General features: G+C 42.7%; 1 protein-coding gene across 1 annotated transcript in view; it reads right to left on the bottom strand.

Annotated features, from left to right (window-relative positions):
* The window catches only part of HMGCLL1 (3-hydroxy-3-methylglutaryl-CoA lyase like 1), a 214200-nt gene that overhangs the window by 5576 nt on the left and 186601 nt on the right, over positions 1 to 22023 (bottom strand). The window contains exon 9 of the mRNA XM_075594829.1: positions 14436 to 14561. Within this exon, the coding sequence (XP_075450944.1) occupies positions 14436 to 14561 (126 nt within the window). The remainder of the gene's footprint in view (positions 1 to 14435; positions 14562 to 22023) is intronic.

Below are 22023 nucleotides of genomic sequence, written 5' to 3'. Positions count from 1 at the left end.
CCTTGAGCCCATTTTTTAACGTACGTGCTCAAAACACCCACAGCGTACGTGTTGCTTTTTTCCCCCCTGCTAGCATTATAAACTTCACATACGCTAGCTGCTAGAAAAAAAAGCTGCATGTAACATTTGCATGGAGATTTGCCATCTCCATGCAAGGCTGTTACAGACGATCATACACTAAATGGGTTAGAGAAAGTACCCGGGCGCTATCTCTATATGGCGTGTATAGGATGTAAAAAAGGAAATGTTATACAGCCTGAGAGTAATGTTCTTAAGTTGTCCTCCTGTGACTCAGAACCCCAGCAGGATCTATCCAGGACCCTTATTGGCAATATAATACAAAAAGAGGATGGGGGAGCACAGTTTTAGGAAAAAGGTAGTTAGTAGTATGTCCTGTTGGACTGGTAATCAATATGGTGGACGACACCATGGTCGGAGGCGACAGTCTATGTAGCAGACTCCATATATTGGAGGTGCATAGACAATAATGTGTATATATGGGTGGGGAAAATAAAAGAATATATGAAAAACTTACACGGCCTTGTGTAAGTTCTGTCACACCAAGGTTTCTTTGGATTGGTTTTCTTCCTTATCTGGTATTTTCTTCTATACACTAAAAATAAATAAATTTGAATAATAGTGTACATGAGCAGAGGGTCTCCGGAGCTGAACAGCATTGGTTTCAGGTTTGAGGACCACCTACTTCTGGAGATACAGGCCCCGTTATGGGGTGCTGGTATCCCCTGCGGAATTTCAATGTCCCGGTCACGTGACAGGGGCCTGTATCTCCTGAAGTATGGGGTCCTCGGACCTGAAACCAATGCTGTTCAGCTCCAGAGACCAACTGCACATCTACTCTATGAAACACATGTATATTAAAAAATTTTTTAACAAACATCAATACACGACCCCCCCACCCCCCTCTGCCCTAACACATACAGTACAATAATGTGCAAAATTACTATTATCCAGATATTGATAATAGATTATTTGCACATTATTAAACACTGCATTAGCTTACATAAATAAAGTAAATAAAAACAGTAGCCAGCTAATCCAATGAATACAAGCAGTAACAACATCAACAATGAATTAATTAAACCATTAACCAATGAAACCAATTAATTCCTAAACCAACTCAAAATGAATAGTAACACTAACCAATCAAACCAATGAATTACTACAAAATTAATGAATGTATACATTAAAAGACAAAGAAATACATTCAAACAATATCTGAAATAACCATAAAACGCATTAGCTAACATAATACAACATTAACTACAAACGAACACCAATCGCAAACATTTTATTACCATTAAGCAGGAAAAAAACAAACAATCACATCCACATAAGAAATTGAAATTAAAAAAACCAACAGCAATACCAAGCCACAAATGCCCCCCAAATATTGTCATAATAATGTATTAATCTGTACCCTAAAGTGGTACAGATTAATATACTGTATTATCAATCAATGTGCCTCCCCCCAAAAATAAAAAAACACATCCAATGAAGAAACCTGTAAAAAGAGACATTTACAAACATTCAATATATTACTTACCATTAGAAGCGGTGGCCCAACGACTCCCGGGGTAACAGGAAGCTCACGTACCTTGAAGGCCTCCAACAGCATCCGATGCCATCTGCCATGAAGATCCGGATAACGTACCCAGATCTTCTTTTTTCTTTCTTTAATCACCTTCTTCTATCTTCATCTGTCACCATTTCTTGATCTTCTTTATCTTCTATCTTCATTTGTCAATCCAAACAAACTACTTGGTAAATCCCAACCAATGCTGTCTCGTCGTCTTCTTGGGCTCAAATGAGGCGTCACGGCCTTAAATAGGGCTTGTGACGTCACATTTAGCCTCAAAATGGTTAACAGCCAGCTGATTGACTGTTCAAACCATGTTCCGACTTTAATTTTTTTTTTTAATGACGTCACTTAAAGGGAATGATGCCAGCCAATCAGAATGGCTGTGCTTCATTTGCCTTTAAGATGACGTGACGAAGAGGGGGTCACATGGTATTTCAGCAAATCAGATCGTGGGAACCAATTCCACACTCTGATTGGCTGAAATACCATGTGATGCCGGCCATCTTGGATTTAGTGAAGTCATCTTAAAGGCAAATGAAGCACAGCCATTCTGATTGGCTGGCATCATTCCCTTTAAGTGACGTCATGTAAAATAAAAAATTAAAGTCGGAACATGGTTTGAACAGCCAAACAGGTGGCTGTTAACCATTTTGAGGCTAAATGTGACGTCACAAGCCCTATTTAAGGCCGTGACGCCTCATTTGAGCCCAAGAAGACGACGAGACAACATCGGTTGGAATTTACCATGGGGTTTTTTGGATTGACAGATGAAGATAGAAGATAAAGAAGATCAAGAAATGGTGACAGATGAAGACAGAAGAAGGTTATTAAAGAAAGAAAAAAGAAGATTTGGGTACCTGATCCACATCTTCATGGCGGATGACATTGGATGCTGTTGGAGGCCTTCAAGGTACGTGAGCTTCCTGTTACCCCAGGAGTCGGAGGGCCACCGCTTCTAATGGTAAATAATAAATTGAATGTTTGTAAATGTCTCTTTTTACAGGTTTTTTCATTGGATTTGTTTTTTGTTTTTTTGGGGGAGGCACATTGACTGATAATATATTAATCTATACCACTTTCGGGTACAATTAATACATTATTATGACAATATTTGGGGAGAATTTGTGGTATTGCTGTTGGTTTTTTTAAATTCAATTTCTTATGTGGATGTGATTGTTTGTTTTTTTCCTGCTTAATGTAATAAAATGTTTGCGATTGGTGTTCGTTTGTAGTTAATGTTGTATTACTGTATGTTAGCTAATGCATTTTATGGTTATTTCAGATATTGTTTGAATGTATTTCTTTGTCATTTAATGTTTACATTCATTAATTTTGTAGTAATTCATTGGTTTGATTGGTTAGTGTTACTATTCATTTTGAGTTGGTTTAGGAATTAATTGGTTTAATTGGTTAATGGTTTAATTAATTCATTGTTGATGTTGTGTGGTTGATTGGCTTGTGTGTACTGACTGATCTGTGTGGTTGATTGAAGTGCTGGTTGGTTAAAGTGTGTGCAGTTAGAACCAGAAGGAAAGGGAAGTACTGGGTATACTAGCACGGGTGGCTGTTTTTGGGGAGTGTGCAGTGGGTTAATCTATTTTTAAAGTGTGCTGTAATTTGAAGCCTGTAACTTTTTTTTCCTTTCTCCTGCCTGAGGCAGAGTGGGTGTGGTTGGTTAATTGGCTGGCCTAACACACCTGCAGTGGGTGGGGTTAGTTAATTGATAACATAACACACCTGATGGGTGTCCCTATTTAAACAGAGGCTTCTAACGAATCCTGAGCTTGCGTGTACTGACTGATCTGTGTGGTTGCTTTGAAGTGCTGGTTGGTTAAAGTGTGTGCAGTTAGAACCAGAAGCAGTTTGAACAAGGAAGCGGTTAAACAAGGTATAGTTTATTGAAGTACAGTTTACTGTTAGTACTTCTAAACTTCATAGTTGCTAGAATGAGCAGGATTGAAAATGCCACTCAATGCACATCTTGCCACCTGTATGTGCACTAGAAGCAGCTGTTCCAAGGAGCATACTGCTGTGAAAAGTGTGAGCGGGTGGTCTCTCTAGAGTCAGAGATTGCTGATCTGAAGAGGCAACTTGCAATACTGAGGGACATTGGAAATCTTGAAAGGGAATTAGAGCTCACTGAGCAGGCCCTTGCTTCGACTAGTGGTGCAGATGGTGGCGCTGTTATTGAGGAGCAGGTAGGTAGCTTGGTTGCTGTTATTGAGGAGCAGGTAGGTAGCTGGGTGACAGTTAGAAGGTGAAGCAGGGGCAATAGGGAGAGGCAGGTTGTTTCTGAGCTGACACATCCCAATAGATTTGACACTTTGAGTGAAGATATTGGGAATGTTGGGGCAGAAATGGCAAGCCTGTGGGGAGACTAATTCCTCTAGCAGCCAGTGGAATAGTTCCTCCAGCTCAGTGGGGACTCAGGGTGCTCAGATACAAAGAAAGATTGTGGTGGTAGGGGACTCCGTTCTTAGGAAGGTAGATAGGGCAATCTGTTGCCGGGACCGCATGAACCAAACAGTTTGTTGTCTCCCGGGTGCTCGGGTTTGGCACATTGTGGATCGGGTAGACAGATTGTTGGGGGGGGGGGCTGGGATTGACCCGGCGGTCTTTGTAAATGTTGGCACCAATGACGAAGTTAGAGAAAGATGGAGGGTCCTAAAAAATGATTACAGGGATCTAGGCCAAAAGCTCAAGGCAAGGACCTCCAAGGTAGTATTTTCTGAAATACTACCAGTGCCATGTGCTACCGCAGGGAGACAGTCAGAGATCAGGGAGGTTAATGCATGGCTAAGAAAGTGGTGCAGGAATGAGGGGTTTGGGTTTTTAGAGCACTTGGACTCCTTGTCTGAGAGGTGCCATCTATATTCTATGGACGGATTGCACATCAATGAAGAGGGATCTTCTGTGCTAGAGGGGAGAATTCTAAAAAGGTTGGAGGAGATTTTAAACTAGGATGGAGGGGGGAGGGGAATGAAACAGATAATGAACTAAATGGAATAGATGAGGATACAAGGTGGTATGGAGGTAGAATGGGGGCAAGTGCAAGTTTGACAAGCAGTGAGACACCCATAGTAAATACAGATAATACTAGAAAACTTCTAAAGACTAAACCAAGTGGGAGCAGAAAGGAAGGAGCAGATAAGATAATAGAACAGGCTGAAAAAAAAACTTAAATGCATGCTTGCTAATGCTAGAAGCCTGACAGATAAAATGGGGGAGCTTGAATTAATAGCTGCAAGGGAGCAGTATGATATCATAGGAATTACTGAAACATGGTGGGATGAAACTCATGACTGGACAGTTAATTTAGAGGGTTATTCTCTGTTTCGGAAGGATCGAACAAATAGAAGAGGAGGTGGAGTATGTTTATATGTTAAACCGGATCTAAAACCTATTATAAGGGATGATGTCTATGAAGGGAATGATGAAAATGTAGAGACTTTGTGGATAGAAATTAGCAGTGGAGGTAAAAATATAAAGAAAATGTTTGTGGGAATATGCTATAAATCACCAAATATCTGTGAGATTGTGGAAGCTAAAATACTTTTGCAAATGGAGAAGACATCAAAACTGGGTCATGTTTGCATAATGGGGGATTTTAATTATCCAGACATAGACTGGGGCAATGAGATTAACGTTACAACAAAAGGAAACAGGTTTTTGGGGGTGCTTAAAGACAATTATATGACCCAAATTATTGAGGAACCAACAAGGAGAGGGGCAGTTCTGGATTTGGTCATATCAAACAATGTAGAAGTAATAACAAATATTCAAGTCCTGGAACATTTGGGTAACAGTGATCATAACATGGTCTCATTTGAAATAAATTATCAAAAAACAGATTACTTGGGTTCAACAAAGACTTTAAACTTTAGAACGGCAGATTTTAATAAACCGAGGTCTAATCTAGTAGTAATACAATGGGATGATGTTTTTGCAGGGAAAATGTAGAAGATAAATGGGCGGTCTTTAAAACATTGTTAGAAAAGCACACTTATCAGTGTATACCCTTGGGTAATAAGTATAAAAGAAATAAGTTAAAACCAATGTGGCTAAATAAACAGGTAGGGGAGGAAATGGACAAGAAGAGGAAGGCGTTTAGATTCTTTAAGTTAAAAGGGACGGAGACATCGTATCAGAATTATAAGGAATGTAACAAAAATTGCAAAAGGGCAATCAAATTAGCAAAAATGGATAATGAAAAAAGGATTGCAATAGAAAGTAAGGTCAACCCAAAAAAATTCTTTAAGTACCTTAATAACAAAAAAATGAGAAAAGAAAATATAGGACCTTTCAGTGTGAGATGGGTAGGCAGATTATTGGAGATAAGGAAAAAGCTGAGGTATTAAACAAATTCTTTGCCTCTGTGTTTACCAGGGAAGAATCAAGTTCAATAGTAGTGTCGCAGGAGGAAGCCACAACCTCCATATTAATGAACAATTGGTTAACCAAGGAAGAAGTTCATAAGCGACTTGAAAAAAATAAAGTAAATAAGGCACCTGGCCCCGATGGCATACATCCAAGAGTTCTCAAGGAGTTAAGCTCAGTAATAGCAAAACCATTATATTTAATATTCAAGAACTGCATTTCCACAGGCTCAGTACCACAAGATTGGCGTAAAGCAGATGTGGTGCCTATATTTAAAAAGGGAACTAGATCACAACCGGGAAATTACAGACATGTAAGCCTGACTTCAATAGTAGGGAAACTAATTGAAGGTTTAATACGGGATAATATTCAGGAATACCTAATGGAAAACAAAAATATTAGTAAAAGTCAGCATGGATTTATGAAGGATAGATCTTGCCAAACTAACCTTATTTGTTTCTTTGAGGAGGTAAGTAGGAATTTAGACCAGGGTAATTCAGTTGAAGGTCTACTTAGATTTTGCAAAGGCTTTTGATATGGTTTCACACAAGAGGTTGGTGAGCAAAATAAAGAAAATTGGACTCAGTAATAATATATGCACCTGGATTGAAAACTGGTTAAATGACAGACAACAAAGGGTAGTCATAAATGGAACTTTTTCAGGTTGGGCTAAAGTCGTGAGTGGAGTAACTCAGGGATCGGTACTGGGACCCCTGCTTTTTAACTTGTTTATTAATGATCTTGAGGTTGGGATCGAGAGCAACGTCTCCATCTTTGCTGATGATACTAAATTGTGTAAGGTAATAGAATCAGAGTAGGATGTAATTTCTCTTCAGAAGGACTTGGAGAGACTGGAAACGTGGGCAGGTAAATGGCAGATGAGGTTTAATACAGAAAAATGTAAGGTTTTGCATTTGGGATGCGAGAATAAAAAGGCGACTTACAAATTAAATGGAGATATATTGGGGGAATCCTTGATGGAGAAGGATTTAGGAGTGCTTGTTGACAGCAGGATTAGCAATAGTGCCCAAAGTCATGCAGTAGCTGCAAAGGCAAACAAGATCTTATCTTGCATCAAACGGGCAATGGATGGACGGGAAATAAACATAATTATGCCCCTTTACAAAACATTAGTAAGACCACACCTTGAATATGGAGTTCAATTTTGGGCACCAATCCTAAGAAAATACATTATGGAACTAGAGAGAGTGCAGAGAAGAGCCAACAAATTAATAAAGGGGAATAAATTAATAAATTATGAGGAGAGGCTAGCTAAATTAGATTTATTTACATTAGAAAAGAGGAATCTAAGAGGGGATATGATAACTATGTACAAATATATTCAGGGACAATACAAGGAGCTTTCAAAAGAATTATTCATCCCACGGGCAGTACAAAGGACTCGGGGCCATCCCTTAAGGTTGGAGGAAAGGAAATTTCACCAGCAACAAAGGAAGGGTTCTTTACAGTAAGGGCAGTTAAAATGTGGAATTCATTACCCATGGAGACTGTCATGGCAGATACAATAGATTTGTTCAAAAAAAGGTTGGGCATCTTTTTAGAAGGGAAAGGTATACAGGGATATACCAAATAAGCATACATGGGAAGGATGTTGATCCAGGGATTAATCCGATTGCCAATTCTTGGAGTCAGGAAGGAATTAATTTTTCCCCTTAATGGGGTTGTTTTTTTGCCTTCCTCTTGATCAATAAGTAAGTATAGATATAGGATAAAGTATCTGTTGTCTAAATTTAGCATAGGTTGAACTTGATGGACCTACGTCTTTTTTCAACCTCATCTACTATGTAACTATGTAACTATGTAACTATGTTGTTACTGCTTGTATTCATTGGATTAGCTGGCTTCTCTTTTTATTTAGGTATGCTAATGCAGTGTTTAATAATGGGCAAATAATCTATTATCCATATCTGGATAATAGTTATTTTGCACATTTTGTACTGTATGTGTTAGGGGGTGTATTTAGTTATGAATATTGTTTATTATTTTTGTAGGCACAACATTGGTACCGCAGGCCCGCGGGTACCCAGGGACTCCCGTGGGGACCTCGGGACGGCCACGGGGTCAGCCTGGGACACCAGCTTTTTTTGCGTCTACCTTTAGTTGATGTGTTCTGTTGAACGCAACTTTCGCGTACGCTAATGTTGTGTTGCTTAGTGCATCCCGCTTAAGGGCAGAATTTAACACAAACAGGATAACAAACGAGCAAAGTTGGACTTAGAAAGATTTCCTGAAAAAAGTCAGTTTTAGAGCGCAAAGTGCCTGTTTGCGTGGCTTAGTGCATTGTGTTCAGCGCAACATCATGTTCTAAGAGCACTTTGCGCTCTAAAAACGACTTAACGGAGCTTAGTGCATGACCCCCATAGTGTTGAGGTCAGTGGAAAGGATATAGCCAGGGACACTAGGCTACATTCCCCCTCTGGTGAAAAACATCCTCACGACTCCGCATGAGGAGCATAATTTATGCACCATTGTAAGAGATGTGTGCAGAGGTTCATATAATGGAGACTGATTGGGGTGAAATTATATCTTGGCTTTTTTGAGCAAAACATACAAAAACAACAAAATAACAAACTCCTATCCCTTTGTAAGGGTTAACTTACTTACCCATACCCTATCTGCAGGACTGGAGGGATATTCCCATTACTAGCCTATCACCTCAAAGTCTCAGGAGGTACCTTAAGCAGGTGGTCCTACATGTCAGTCTCTTGCAGGTTCCTGTGTCTTCTGTGTCCAGGAAATATAGGTCTCTAGGTGTCTTGAACTCAGCACACGTTTGTGCTCAAGACAGTGTCTGTGTGCAGGCTACTCTGCTTTCATGTGTCATGCTTTCATGTGTCAGCCCAATTGTGAACTCAGGAATCTCTCTCCTGTGTCTCACATGAGGCTTTTTACAGAGCTCTCATTAGTCCAGGTGGTTAATTGAGTGGCTGCAATCAATTATCTCTCTGATGGGTTCTCAGAGCTCTGATGCTGCTTTATTTAAACAGGGATATGTCCCTGTTACATACCTCCCCTGTTTGTGGGAAGCTCTGGCTCGCCACGGCTAAAGCCCATCCTTTCACTCTCACTCGAGATATCTTTGTGGCTCAAATGAGAGTGGATGGAGGAGAGGACCCTTAGTTCTGCTGGGATTGGAGCCCTTTCTCCAGGTCAGTAATATCTTCTCAAGAAGGTGTTCAAGGAGGACTTTTCCCAAACGCAGTCTTTCTTCTGACCACTTGGTCACGTATTTTCCCCTGTGTCGGGTGATCCTTTCATCCCTGTGTTAAGGGTGACAACCTGCATTGGGTTCTGCAGCCATATTCACAGGTAGTCCAAGCTGGACGGAGTTTTTATCCATACCGATTGACTCCTGTGGCATCTTAGTTTGGTAGTTACCTAGTGTTGTACCTGTAGAGGTGTGAACACCGAAACCGTTCTGCCTCAATCTAGCCAAAGACTGTATCTTTCTAGCAACTATGGGGAATATGGCTTTGGCCATGGGGCCACAGTAGCATGACTGTATTGGTATTGCGCTCCTCAGTCGTAATTCGTTCTTCTTTCCTGACTTGTGTGGAAAGCCGATCGTAGTACTGAGATGGCATTGCGGGTGCGCTTATAGCAATGCACAGCTTGCTTGCTTGTGATGTAAAACCAATATCTGGATTGAATCACACCAGCAGCTTCCTTCTTTTTTTGAAGTATTTTTGCTGCAGACACTTCCTAACATTTGACAGGAGTAAGATTACACACTGCTTCAAATGTTCATAATTCTTTATTTGATGTTGCATTCTCCATATGGATTGAAGAAGGCAGGCTGCTTTATTCTGGCTATCTAGCCGACGAGTTTTCATTCCTCTGTAGGCAACCTGTATGGCGAGTGCTGCAGAGCATTTGCGCAGATACATTTCTCTTTCCAACTTTACTTGGACAAGAGCTTTGTAGTGCCTCTGAATTATGGTGCTGCTTTTCTCTGTCTCCCTTTTAATAAGTTTAGCTCATCAGCGAGATAATCCTGTTTCTGGAGCATGCTCTGAATGAAAGCATTCTTCATTATATTTTGGAGCTCCGAGGAATTCTTCGCTCGGGCCGAAGCTGCTTGTCTCAGTTTCTGGACCTTCTTGTGCTCCCTCTTTTATCGAGGCACCTGGCCTCTAAACTTGGCCTCTAGCGATGCTCTGGTGAGGCTCAGGGCAGCCTTCAGTTTCTCATGCTGCATTGCAGGGACACACTGGGTAATCAGACATTCCGGCAGAACTTGTACTTCTTTAGCAGCTTTCAGATTTTCTTCCTGAAGAGATTGCTGCTTCTCTTTGACAATCTGTAGGTGCGTACGCAGACCTTGCAGTTGGTTCTGCAGTAGGTGCTATGCTTGTGTGCGCTGCTCCAATGCGTCTAACTTTTCATCTTTCAGTCTTGTATTTTCTCTTCTTACAGTCTCTATAATATTCAGGGCATCCTTGTAGTCCTCCCTCCATTTACGTACTTCTGAGTTGAGACTCCCGGTCTCCTGGCATGAGACTTTTATCTCTAGGTTGAGGGTGTGAAGCTCCTTCATAGAGACTTTAAGATCCATACTTAGAATGTAGACAGCTTTTTCAGAGTTCCTTTTTAGAGACTTCCAGTTCTGTGCGGCAACTGCTGATCTTTTGCTATGAGGCATCCAGCTCTATGCAGAAAGTATGCACCTCATTCTGAGATATGTCCACATCTGTCCGGATACTGTTGACCTCCTGGTGTGAGACATACAGTTCTATGCGGAGAGTATGAACCTCATTCTGAAAGACTTCCAACTCTCTATGGCAATTGCGAACCTCTTGCTGAGAGTCTGCAATCTCTTTCAGTGCCTCCTCATACTTCTTTTTCAGATTAGCAATCATTCGGTCAGACTTGCTCTGCTTTTCAACCATGGCGGTAATAGTATAGTTCGCAGTATCTAGATCCATCCTTAGATCCTCCAATTCGGTCTTGGCCACAGAGTAAATTGAAAGCACAGTCTTCTGTAGCTCAGCATTATTTTCTGTCTCCTGTTTCACTTCTTCATGTATCAGATCACAGTTATGCCTGGCAGCTTGCAATGCATCTTCAGGGCTAGTCAAGGGATAGTCACTCACTGGTTACGGCTCCGCTTCCCTGGTATGGTTGGTTGAGGGTTCCTCACTGTTAGCACCTGACAGACACTTCTTTGGGTTACACAACTTCTGACTTGGGCGTGACGAATCCTCCATTTTCTCTAGGCTGCAGGCATTTTTCTCTGTGAGATCTGCGAACGTGTCTGTTCTTTCCATGGTAAGTGAAGCAATGCTTTTCTTTTACCGCTTTTTTGTTTTTGACGACTCCATCCCATCAGGGATACTGGGGTCTCCGTCTTGATTTGAAACTTCAGCAGCTTCACTGTATCCACCAGGCTTTTCTTGAGGTTGCGTTAGCTGGAAGGAATATTTGGGGTTATAGAGACCTGTTTGTTCGGTGTGTACCGAGTTTAGGCACCTCCACCTTTGGAGTGTTTCATGAGTGTGAATCGGTTCGGGTTCCCCATAGGAGATATCTTCATCCTTATGTGTATCCTCATATGACCGGAAGGGCCACTCTTCCGTGGGGTAGGGTTCATTACAGGAACGCCACATCTTGTATTCTATTGTGGAGCTATCAGGTGTACTTTTCTTCCTGACCTCGGGAGACGCTATTGCAGCTATTTTCACTGTATTCGCTATAACCTCAGCTGGAAGTCCTACAGGTGGGCAGACTTTGCTTGCAGAGTTTTTGCTCTCACAGGCATCTGTAAACTTTTTCTTTTTCTTCTTTACTTTGGTAGGTTCTGAAACATCAGCAGTACTGTGCACACATGCTGTCTTATCAGTGATACTGGATGTGCCCTTGCCAAGTAAAACTTCTGTTTCTTCCTTGTGAGCACAGCGCATTGCTTGCTGCTGCAGTTCCTTGGAACGTTGAAAAGAATATTCCTCTGGCTGCAGCCCTTTTTCTATTCACAGCAAAATCTAACTCACACCGCTCCAATTCTGCTGCTACACTATGAAAATCCCATAGGCTTCCCATAGCTTCCAGATTACATTTAAAACTCAAGTTCTGAATTACAAAGTTCTCAACGATGCTGCCCCCTTTACATTTCAGCCCTCATCCCCAAATATATCCCTAAAAGCCCCCTCCATTCTGCCCACAATATTCACCCCCTCCTTTTACCTTAATACCTCCAATCACTCCACCTACAAGAATTCTCCCATGCTGCACACTCTCTTATGAATTCCCTACCATGCACCATCAGAATCTCCCCCCAAATTTCAGACATTCAAAAACCCTCTGAAAACTCACCTTTTTAAGGAAAATTGGCTAGTAATCTTAGGATAATGATCCAAAACTAAATATTTAGAATGAACCTACAGGGAACATTATTAAATGGTATCAACTTGGCATTAATGAAAGGGAGAAACATCCGCTTACATCACGCGGCCCTTTAAAAATGGTGGCGGTTCCGGCACTCGATGCCCCATACCAGGGCCTGTAACTCAGGAAGCAGGGGGTCCCTGAACTGAACCGCTTTTGTTTCCGCATCAGGGCCCCTGATTCCCGAGTTAGAGGCCCTGGTATGGGGCATCGGGTGCCGGTACCGCCGCCATTTTTAAAGCGTCCGCGTGAAATAAAAAGGGGATTTAAATACCAGGGACTGTAACTCGGGAAGCAGGGGGTCCCGAGACTGAAATCAAAGCGGTTCAGCTCAGGAGACCCCCTGCTCCCACACACTATTAATAAAAATTAAATTAAAGCAGCTTCTTTACAATAGCAGATAGCCGCTATTGTAACAAATTTTTCAATTGTTTACATTTGTGTTTTAATACTGGTATAGATGAACAGGGGGTCTCCAGAGCAGAACCACATTGATTTGAGGTCCGGGGTCCCCCTGCTTCCAGAGATACAGACCCCGTTATGGGGTGTTGGTATCTTTTATGCATTTAAATGTCCCACGTCACGTGACCGTGGGATTCCAAAGCATAGGAGATACTGGCACCCCATAACGGGGCTTTTATCTTGGGAAGCAGGGGGGTCCCTGGACCTAAAACCAACTCGGTTCTGCTCTTGAGATCCCCTGCTCATCTACACTATTATTAAAATAGAAATGAAAAAATAAAAAATATGGGTAAAGGTAAGGCCTTTTCAGAGGGCAGATCCTATCGCCGGAGGTTACTCGCCATTTCTGCAAATGTTGTTATCACAGGTATTTGGGCCTTTCTGTATACCGTGATAGCAACACTGCCAAAAATAACAATTTAAAAATCCGGGGCGATTTTTTCTATCGGACTTTACTGCATGAGGCCCCTAGTGATGCGGAAGATGGCATTGACAAAATTTGCCTTTCTGTTTGTTTCTTTTCATATTAGGAGGCTGCTGTTGCAGCTGCTGGGGGTTAAGTAAAGCTTTTTTTTCTGTAGGGAGCAGGGAGTAGAGATCCACTCATTAGTCTTATCCACACCATTACTATGGCCTCCACAGCCATGCCCGTGCCCTCTTTTTCCAATGCTAGACATATAAATATATTATTACAATTCATTGAGTGTGATTGATCATTCAGGACAGATCACCATTTGCACTGTGTGCACACCATCTTTCACCCTGAGCTCCTTCCTTGAGCACAGGAGCCTTAGTTATAGTCTGACGAGCATTAAATACAAATTTTAGAATCAAAACCACAACCAAAACAAAAATTAATAATTGTTTAGAAGCAAAACACTAGTGAATGTACACCCCATTAATTTAACTAATTATGTTTCAATTGTTTGAGATGTAATATGTTTCTTTGCAATAATAATAACAATAAGTAATTAGTCGTCATGGACAGTTTCACTGGTGTTTTGGTTTTAAAAGAATTAAAGATTTTGGTTGTGATAGAACTCAGTTAGTGGGGGAGTGAGTGACATAGTGAGAGGACAGAGAGACAAATGGAGGAGGGGGTGAGTGACATGTAGGTAGAGTATCCCTATGTTTTCTAGCGCAGCTGTAGATTCCTGAGAGATTGTAAATATCAGGTTGGCATACCTTCTCTGATGATACAATTCTTCCCCCGGTGACATAGGAGGCATGGGCAGCAGGAGACAGAAACTCTGGTCTGCAATTAACCTCTGGGGACATTACAGCTGAATCAGAGGAGGTATGTGCCCACAGGGGAGAAGTATGGGTGTAATTTATAAAGGGTGGGAGGAATGGACCCAAAATTCAAATCAGAGGCAGGATCAAGGTTTTTGTTAGTTTCTGCCTTTGATTTTTTCATATATCTAAGCAACATTTGGTTCGACATAGACCTGTGGGGTTTGGGAGTGCTCAGATTTTGTGTCCACGAACCTGCACTACCTTAGTAATTAGCAACACTAATGTAAAATGTTACACAGAATAATATCAAGTATTGTATGTATACTGTATCACCTTTATCAAAACATTCAAGACTTACAGTTTCAATACCAAGTCCATTCAGCATGTAAATCACATCTTCAGTGGAAACATTCCCTGTGGCACCATTTGCATAAGGGCATCCACCCAAGCCAGCAACAGCAGAGTCCACAACACTAACTCCCATCTAGAAGGATTAAACAGGAGTTAAACAAACAAAATAAATATGGTACATACATAATTCTTACATATATAACCCCCTGTGTATTGCAAGTAACACATGCACACTGCCCCCTAGCAAGTTCCTCTCCAATGGACATGTGACTATGATGAACCAGTAGAGAGGCTAGTGAAGAATGAGGGACTAAGAGGGAGAGGTGTTTTTAAAAGAGGGCAGCCTTGACAGTTGAAGGCAGATCTGCTCCAGCCTGCCTGAAGGATTCATGCTCGCAGGAAAACGACCTGTGACACCGAACCTGTACCCGTCCTGCTTGAGTGTGATCGCAGTTGATAAGAGGAGAGAGAGCAGCTTAAAGATCAGATAGCCCAGCAGCTGAGAACAGGAGCCATCCAGAGGAGAGGCAGCTGATGGAGAGGATTCCCTGATTATCATAGAAAAAGGGGTACCAAAGTAAACCTTTGTGAAGTACAGGCCTGCTCCACCCAGTGTCAAACACAAGCTCCAATGGTGTGTCAGTACCTCAAATATAGGCCTGAATACCCAGGATTGGAAGGCCCCTTAGGTTGACACTAACACACAGACCCACGCAGCACTGAAGTGAATTGTAATGAGAATGTATTGTGTTATATGTGGTGATCCTGTCTCTAAGAATCATGAGGTTCCTGCTACCTGTTTAGTATATATAAAATGAGTTATATAACAAAGTGTTGTTGCAGTTGTGGCCCGTTGCTGACTTCACACACACGTGGTACTTATTACAGGCATAAGAACTCAGGCCCCCACCACAGCACCAGGTGCATATTCTGAGGAACAGAAATAAAGAGGGGTTACACATAATAGAAAGGAAACCTGAAAGGAAAAAAATACATTGTAGTATACAAAACGTGTCTGTACAATCATAAGTACTGTACTTTGAGTACCTGGAAGAGAGATCAAAGGAAATAGATGGACAATGCAAACATATTTTTTTTAAATATGGGTGTATGTGGGGGGAATTGCAAATATTCAAAAGTGAGAAAAAAGTTGTTCTCAATAAATTATTTTACACTTCAGCAGACTGTATAGAACCTATATGAATGCTTGCCCTCAAAAATCTGAATATTCATTGAAATCTTAACATACTGTACTGTACTTAACGCTATGCATAAAATGCTATTGTACACAAGGACAAACCCCGTACAAGTATTCCAATACATGCTCAACCACAGACAGGGAAGAACAGTCAGACCTGTTGTCCTAAACTTGGTGAGTGAAGGATCCTGGACCACACCAAACTTCTCCTTATAATCCAACACTCAATGAGTCATACACCAAGCCTTGGAATTGTCCTGGGCACAATAACATTTGTTAATGGCCCTGAGTAAGAGCAGAAAAGTAAAAGATGGCTATATGTTTTCACTATCACCATACACATCAGTGTTTTAGTCCCCAAAGGGTCCCTAATTGGAATCAGACTAATAACAGATAATATCAGTGAAAACAAACTCAATTCATAGCCTCCAAAGCATACAACATACTGCAACAGAACAGGGCATCAGATTGAGGATTTTAAAAATAAATTGACATCAATTGCAGACGCACTTACCAGAATGGCCTCATACTGTCTCTGTACGTTCTCCCTACCAATTAAATTGTAAGCTCTTCGGAGCAGGGACTCCTCTTCCACAATGTTACTTTTATTTCTGATGCACTTATTCCCATGATGTGTTATTTGTAGTTATTTGTTATTTATATGATTGGTTACACAAAACAGAGGGCCCCCGCTACTGCTTGGATGTATGTAAGTGAGGTGCTTACTAGGTAGGATACAGCAGGTATACACAGAAAGGAACAGATAACCTAGTAAAGGAGCACTCAATCACTTGAGCAGGACTCAATGAAGTGTTCGTCTTCAGTACTTTTATTTTATTTATGAACTTAGTCTCAGCTATAGGTATCATTACTATCACCGTGACCTGTTCTCATGTCCAATACAACAGTCTTGTATTCACTACAGTATCCAGTTCGGATCAGGAGCCTTCCTGAAGTTACAAGCTATTGGATATATACTGTTGGAAATGACATCATGTTTATTACACATTAAGTTTGATGATAACAATCAACAATAAGGGGAAGAGTGAGTATCAACACTCTCTCAATCTCATTTTCATCATAGTGACTAATTATCACAAAACACTAAAACGAATGGTTTATTCCCCCCACTTGTGAGACTTTGCATTTCTAATGTCTCATCTTTATATGATCACATTACCAAAGATACTCAAACTCCTATGTTCAGCTTGAAGGCATATAAACTTCTAAGCAAAATAGCAGCTATGAGTCTGGTAACATGAGCGCTCTGTAACTGACTACCACAATACACTATATCAGTGGGACAACTCAGTCCATGAGGTCTATACTTGGGCCTGCCAAGATAAGGTAATGCCTAGTCACGTGGTAGCAGTAGGGAAAGTTCCAACTCATGTGGACGTGATTGAAATTTGGGAGGCCCTATAGGAACTCCTGGGCCTAGACCAAGGGTGGAAGCAGATAAAACAAAGGTTTGACACAACTGCACAGTGGAGTAGCCTATGGATAGTGGCGGGTCAGGAACTATGTCGGGAAAATGCCCCTTGGACTTTATCAGCCCCAGGTGTCCCACTGGAAGGCTACCCCCTTATCTAGAAAGTGGGTAACCGGTGCATCAATGCATAAGAGTCCCAATAATATTGTAATAATTCTTCCGTAAGGAACAATCCAAAATGATGGTGAGCAATAATAACATACCCTAATAGGGTAAGGGACTAGTACCTAGTGCTAACCAGCACAATGAACAGTATAGAGATTGTCCCAACTATAATAACTAGGCATAGTATAAGAAAAAAATCACTTTTAGTTCCAGAGGAGCAGTCCCATCAGGTATCCTGAGCAGCGTGCAATCCACCAAGCAGGGAAAGTAGAACAGGTGAAAAAAGGCAGTGCACTGCCTGTAATGAATGGAGGAGGCTAATGGTAGCAAAAACAACCTTTTAATGAATAAAAGGATCAAACATCACCCTTGGGTCATTCAGAAAATGCACACCTATGCGTTTTGGGCCGTGCGCCCTTTATCAAGGTGTCACACCTTGATAAAGGGCGCAAGGCCCGAAACACATAGGTGTGCGTTTTCTGGATGACCCAGGGGTGATGTTTGATCCTTTTATTAATTAAAAGGTTGTTTTTGCTACCATTAGCCTCCTCCATTCATTACAGGCAGTGCACTGCCTTTTTTCACCTGTTTTACCACCTTATCTACGCAGAAAGCCATAGCGTAGTTAATGGAACTGGGCACAAAATGTAGGCTTCCTCATCAGGGAATGCCAACAGTGTCACACATAAAATGGGGTCTCCCGATAGGTCACGAGAGCGCACGTGCTGCTGACTGCCAGCCTGCACAGAAATGTGTTGCAGAAATCTGTCCGGGTTTGACGCGAAAGACAGAGCCCCACCCCAGCGATGTGAGTGGCTCAGTGCAGAACCAGAAACACTCCTTGATAGAGTGTGCTGTCCCTCCTCTAAATTTCACCAGGGGGAGTGAGCACAGTGAACTGCCATCAGCAACTTCTGTTCCCCATACGAAAGGTACAGGATGCAGCAAACCCCACCCTCAGTTACCAGGGGCATGGCAAGCAAGAGGAGTAAGTTACCCATTTATTTTGTTCTCGTGTCTACATGAAGTAAGGTCAGATGATATGGACTTTGCCCATTACTCATTGCCTAAAGGTGTCCTGGAAGTATCCACTGACGGGATCACTAGCTTAAAGTACTTGAGCCCTGATTGTGTATTCCTGGGAGAAGAACTTGTTTGGGGGATATTTTCTTTGTGAATGGAGGAAATTAACTTGTGTCTAGCCCTCTACTGCTTACGATTGAGGAGTACCAAAGCCCGACGACCGAGACAAGGCCCGAGCCGGTTCCAGATCCGGTTTCAAAGCCGGAACCACAGATGATGGAACCACAGATGACGGATCCAACGAAGGGTAAGGAAGAATGGGGATCGCTACCATTGGTGGCGCAGGAGCAGGACCGCTCACTGCCGATTACCATCGGTAAACGTGAGGTGCCCAGACGCTGTTCCCCTGCAGATGTGTCCCTACCCCCATCCTCTTCTACTGATGACAGTAGTCAATGACCCGTGGTGATGCGCCAACCGGCGGACCACTCAAGTGAAGTTGAAGATAAAGAGACATCTATCCCATCTGCTGCAGACCCTACTGTGGGCCCATGTACTCTACAATGGCCAATCCGGCCTACTACGATGGTACCATCAGTCCTAGGCTTGGGACCAGTACCTAAGGACCAAAAGGGTGAGTTGACTGCCCCAGGGGTGTCGGGTGTGAGCTTCCAGGTGACCGTGGCGCACGGTAGCTCCTTAAGCATGGTTACAAGGGTGATTGGCTCGCCCCGGCATCACGTACTGGCGGAAATGTCCCCCTTAAAGATCTCTACCAGATGTAACTGTGTATCAACCCCTACAGCCTGCCTGCCAAGTGGAGGGAAGAGTCAGAAGCCAGCGGAGCAGTGAGGCACCAACACACAACTCCCTGCAGGCTGCCATGAGGTGTCCAGTAAAGAGGCCCTGTTCAGCGGTTACTTAATTGCGAATAATCCCCAAGCACTGCCGTCTCAATATATTGACCTGTATGTTGATCTCGTAATGTCCCCAGGAGACGTCATTGCAGAAGTGACTGATGGAGCAAACCAGGACTGTGCTGTGACAGCTCGGGTAATCATTGCCTCCTTCATGCGCAACATGGGGTGCTCAATTCACCATGTGGTGGACCGAGGATAAGGTCAAGACCTCCTGGCCTATCGCATCCATGCTGCGAATGGCCGGGTAAGGGTCTGGCACAGAGACACCATGCTGTTCCTTCCACCAGGGGGAAGAAGTGGTATGGAACCAGTGACTGTTGCACCCGGTCAAGATCTCCAAGAGACTACCCAGGCAGAGGCTCACAAAAGTCAAAGGGAGTTACCATCACATTATCAGTTAGGGGCACCCCACTATGGGTCTCAGCAAACAGCTAACACTCAGCTGGCCTCGGGTATCAATGTGGTTGTTGAGTTATGTACAGTACCAATTGTGTCAAAGTAAATATGTTAAGTTGTACATATTATGCCCTGCATTTTATTGTATAAACATATGCAATGTGACGCTGTCTTCCAAGCGGGGACGTTGGTATTTCCACCAGAGAGAGAATATAGCCAGGTCCCCTCTGGCTCCCTGGCTCATAGTCTCCCTCTCCCTTACCTCCGCCAGGGTGGGGGCTGCTGCAGGGGCGAGTGCGTCACGGGGGGCTCCAGGTTGGTCTCTCGGGTGGGCGCCGCCATCTTGGTGGTGCACGCACATGCGCAGAAGCGATGCAGCGGCCATTACTGTGTGGGAGGTGGCAGCAGAGGCACTCCATAGCTCAGGGCCAGCATCAGTTTGCGCATGCGCAGTTAGGGCGATGCAGCGTCCATTAAATGGATGTGAAGGTACAGGGAGACTCGCGCATGAGCAGTGCCGATCGCTCACGCTGCCCCAATGCAAAAGAGGTCTGCAAGGGACTACAAGTACCAGGATGCTTAAAGGCAGAGATACCACCTGATGCCAGGGAGCCAATGGAAGAGCAGGATTCCCTGAGAGGAAAGGATATGTTTGGCACGCTCAGAGAAAGGAAGTTAGTTGGAGCTGGGACACAGACAGGGGAGGTTGGGTATGTGCTGGGAGCAAGTGGCTCCTGCACTAGGCCAGACATCCCCCTTAAGCCCCAGCTAGGCCTCAACTCACCTCAGCTTGTGGTTGCTGCAGGGATTCCCCATAGTATAGTTATAGGGTCCTGTAGAACCTAGACAAGTGAGGGTCCAGCCAGGAGGCGTGGATATCCTGGCTTTGTGAATTATCCACTGCACTAGTAGAGGCAGAGAGTGTCAAAAGGTGGATCACTCCATGCGGGAGCCACCCACCGTTGAGGCAGAGGCGTCTTGGATCATCTCCTGGAGCAAGGGATTCCAAGCAAGTGGGTGAAGGAGGATCGGTATGACGTCCAGACCAGACCAGACTAACGATGGAACTCAACAGCCAAAAATTAAATAAAAAACTTTATTTAGACTACATAAAAAATGTGAACATCCACATGGAGAGCCTAGCTCCTCCTCCCACGCGTTTCACGCCGTTAGTGGCACTTTCTCAAGGAGATGACAAGAGAGGGGGGAAAGCAGTATTTAAATCCCTCCTCTCTGTTTAAAACATTGCACACATCTGTGTGCTATACAAATAAGCTATATGATAGCAATTATGTGGACTGAGCATGGACGGAGGTAATTTAAAGAAAAAACAGATACACCAAAGAAGAGAATCCTAATTAAGTTCACCCTTAACATAAAACTTATAATCAACATTAAATAGAACAATAATAATCTAGTATACATTGAAAATAACCATTTTGAATTGATTTAATCCATAATAAAATAATGAACATATATCTAGTGTCATATTGATTAACCAACACTATAGTATGTGGAAATATATTTTATCATTAGTATGATTTATAATCTATAATAATTAACTAAAGAATGTTGATGGGGTTGATGGATTCATTCTTATTTTGAGCAAGGGATTCCAAGCAAGTATCTGCGCACCCGGGTGTGGACATACCCGGCAGGTATCATCATCTCAACACGTGCACCAACCAGTATACCTTATCTATTACGGCACTGATCAAGCCTAAGGGTGGGGTTGTGGGTCTTTTGTTGAACTCTTGGGACTCGTGGTACACGGTGTTGGGTGGGAATTAGGGGTTGGGTTTATAAGGCCCTGCGAGGTGACCGGGTAGTTGTGCAATTAGTGTTATAGAGTGATATCATTGCTGATGTAATTGTTCTGTTGTTCTGCATATACAGTAAACTGTTTTATATATACTCCGGTGTATTGGTTATTGTATGTGGGTCCTGTGTTAGGGGTCATTATACCTTTAGAATCCTACACAGGTTGAGGCGCTATACATTGTGAGTATCGTTCCAGAGGATACACCCAGGCTCTCACCGGCGGAGGTTCAGGCCTCCTGTGAACCTGACAAGTAACGCACCACATCTGGTAATACATATAGATTCCCCTCATATGCACTCTATCTGCGATTGAGGGGGGGCTGGGAGGGGGAGTGTTACATATACCTTTTTGATACATTTTTCAGCTATTATGCAATCTTAAGTATTAATGTGGTTTTTTTTACTAATCCTCAGTAACTACAACGGAGAACTGTAGGCTCCATGGGGCCTTTTCTAGTTACTCCGATTTTTGGGAATCCGTGTTAAGAGACATTTCCGATCGGATTGAAATGCTTTGCTATTCTCTCAGCTGTTCTCGTATGTCTGATCTGTGTTTAAATACTTTTTTTAGACACGGCTTTATTACGGTTCTTCCAATCTGATCGGTTTGTCTAAAAAGCCTCCAACTCGCATTTTTTGA

The sequence above is a fragment of the Ascaphus truei genome, chromosome 4, assembly GCF_040206685.1.
Source record: "Ascaphus truei isolate aAscTru1 chromosome 4, aAscTru1.hap1, whole genome shotgun sequence".
In the NCBI taxonomy this organism is placed as follows: Eukaryota; Metazoa; Chordata; class Amphibia; order Anura; family Ascaphidae; genus Ascaphus; species Ascaphus truei.
Note: the sequence above shows the minus strand (reverse complement) of the source record. Positions and strands in the feature narration are given on the sequence as shown.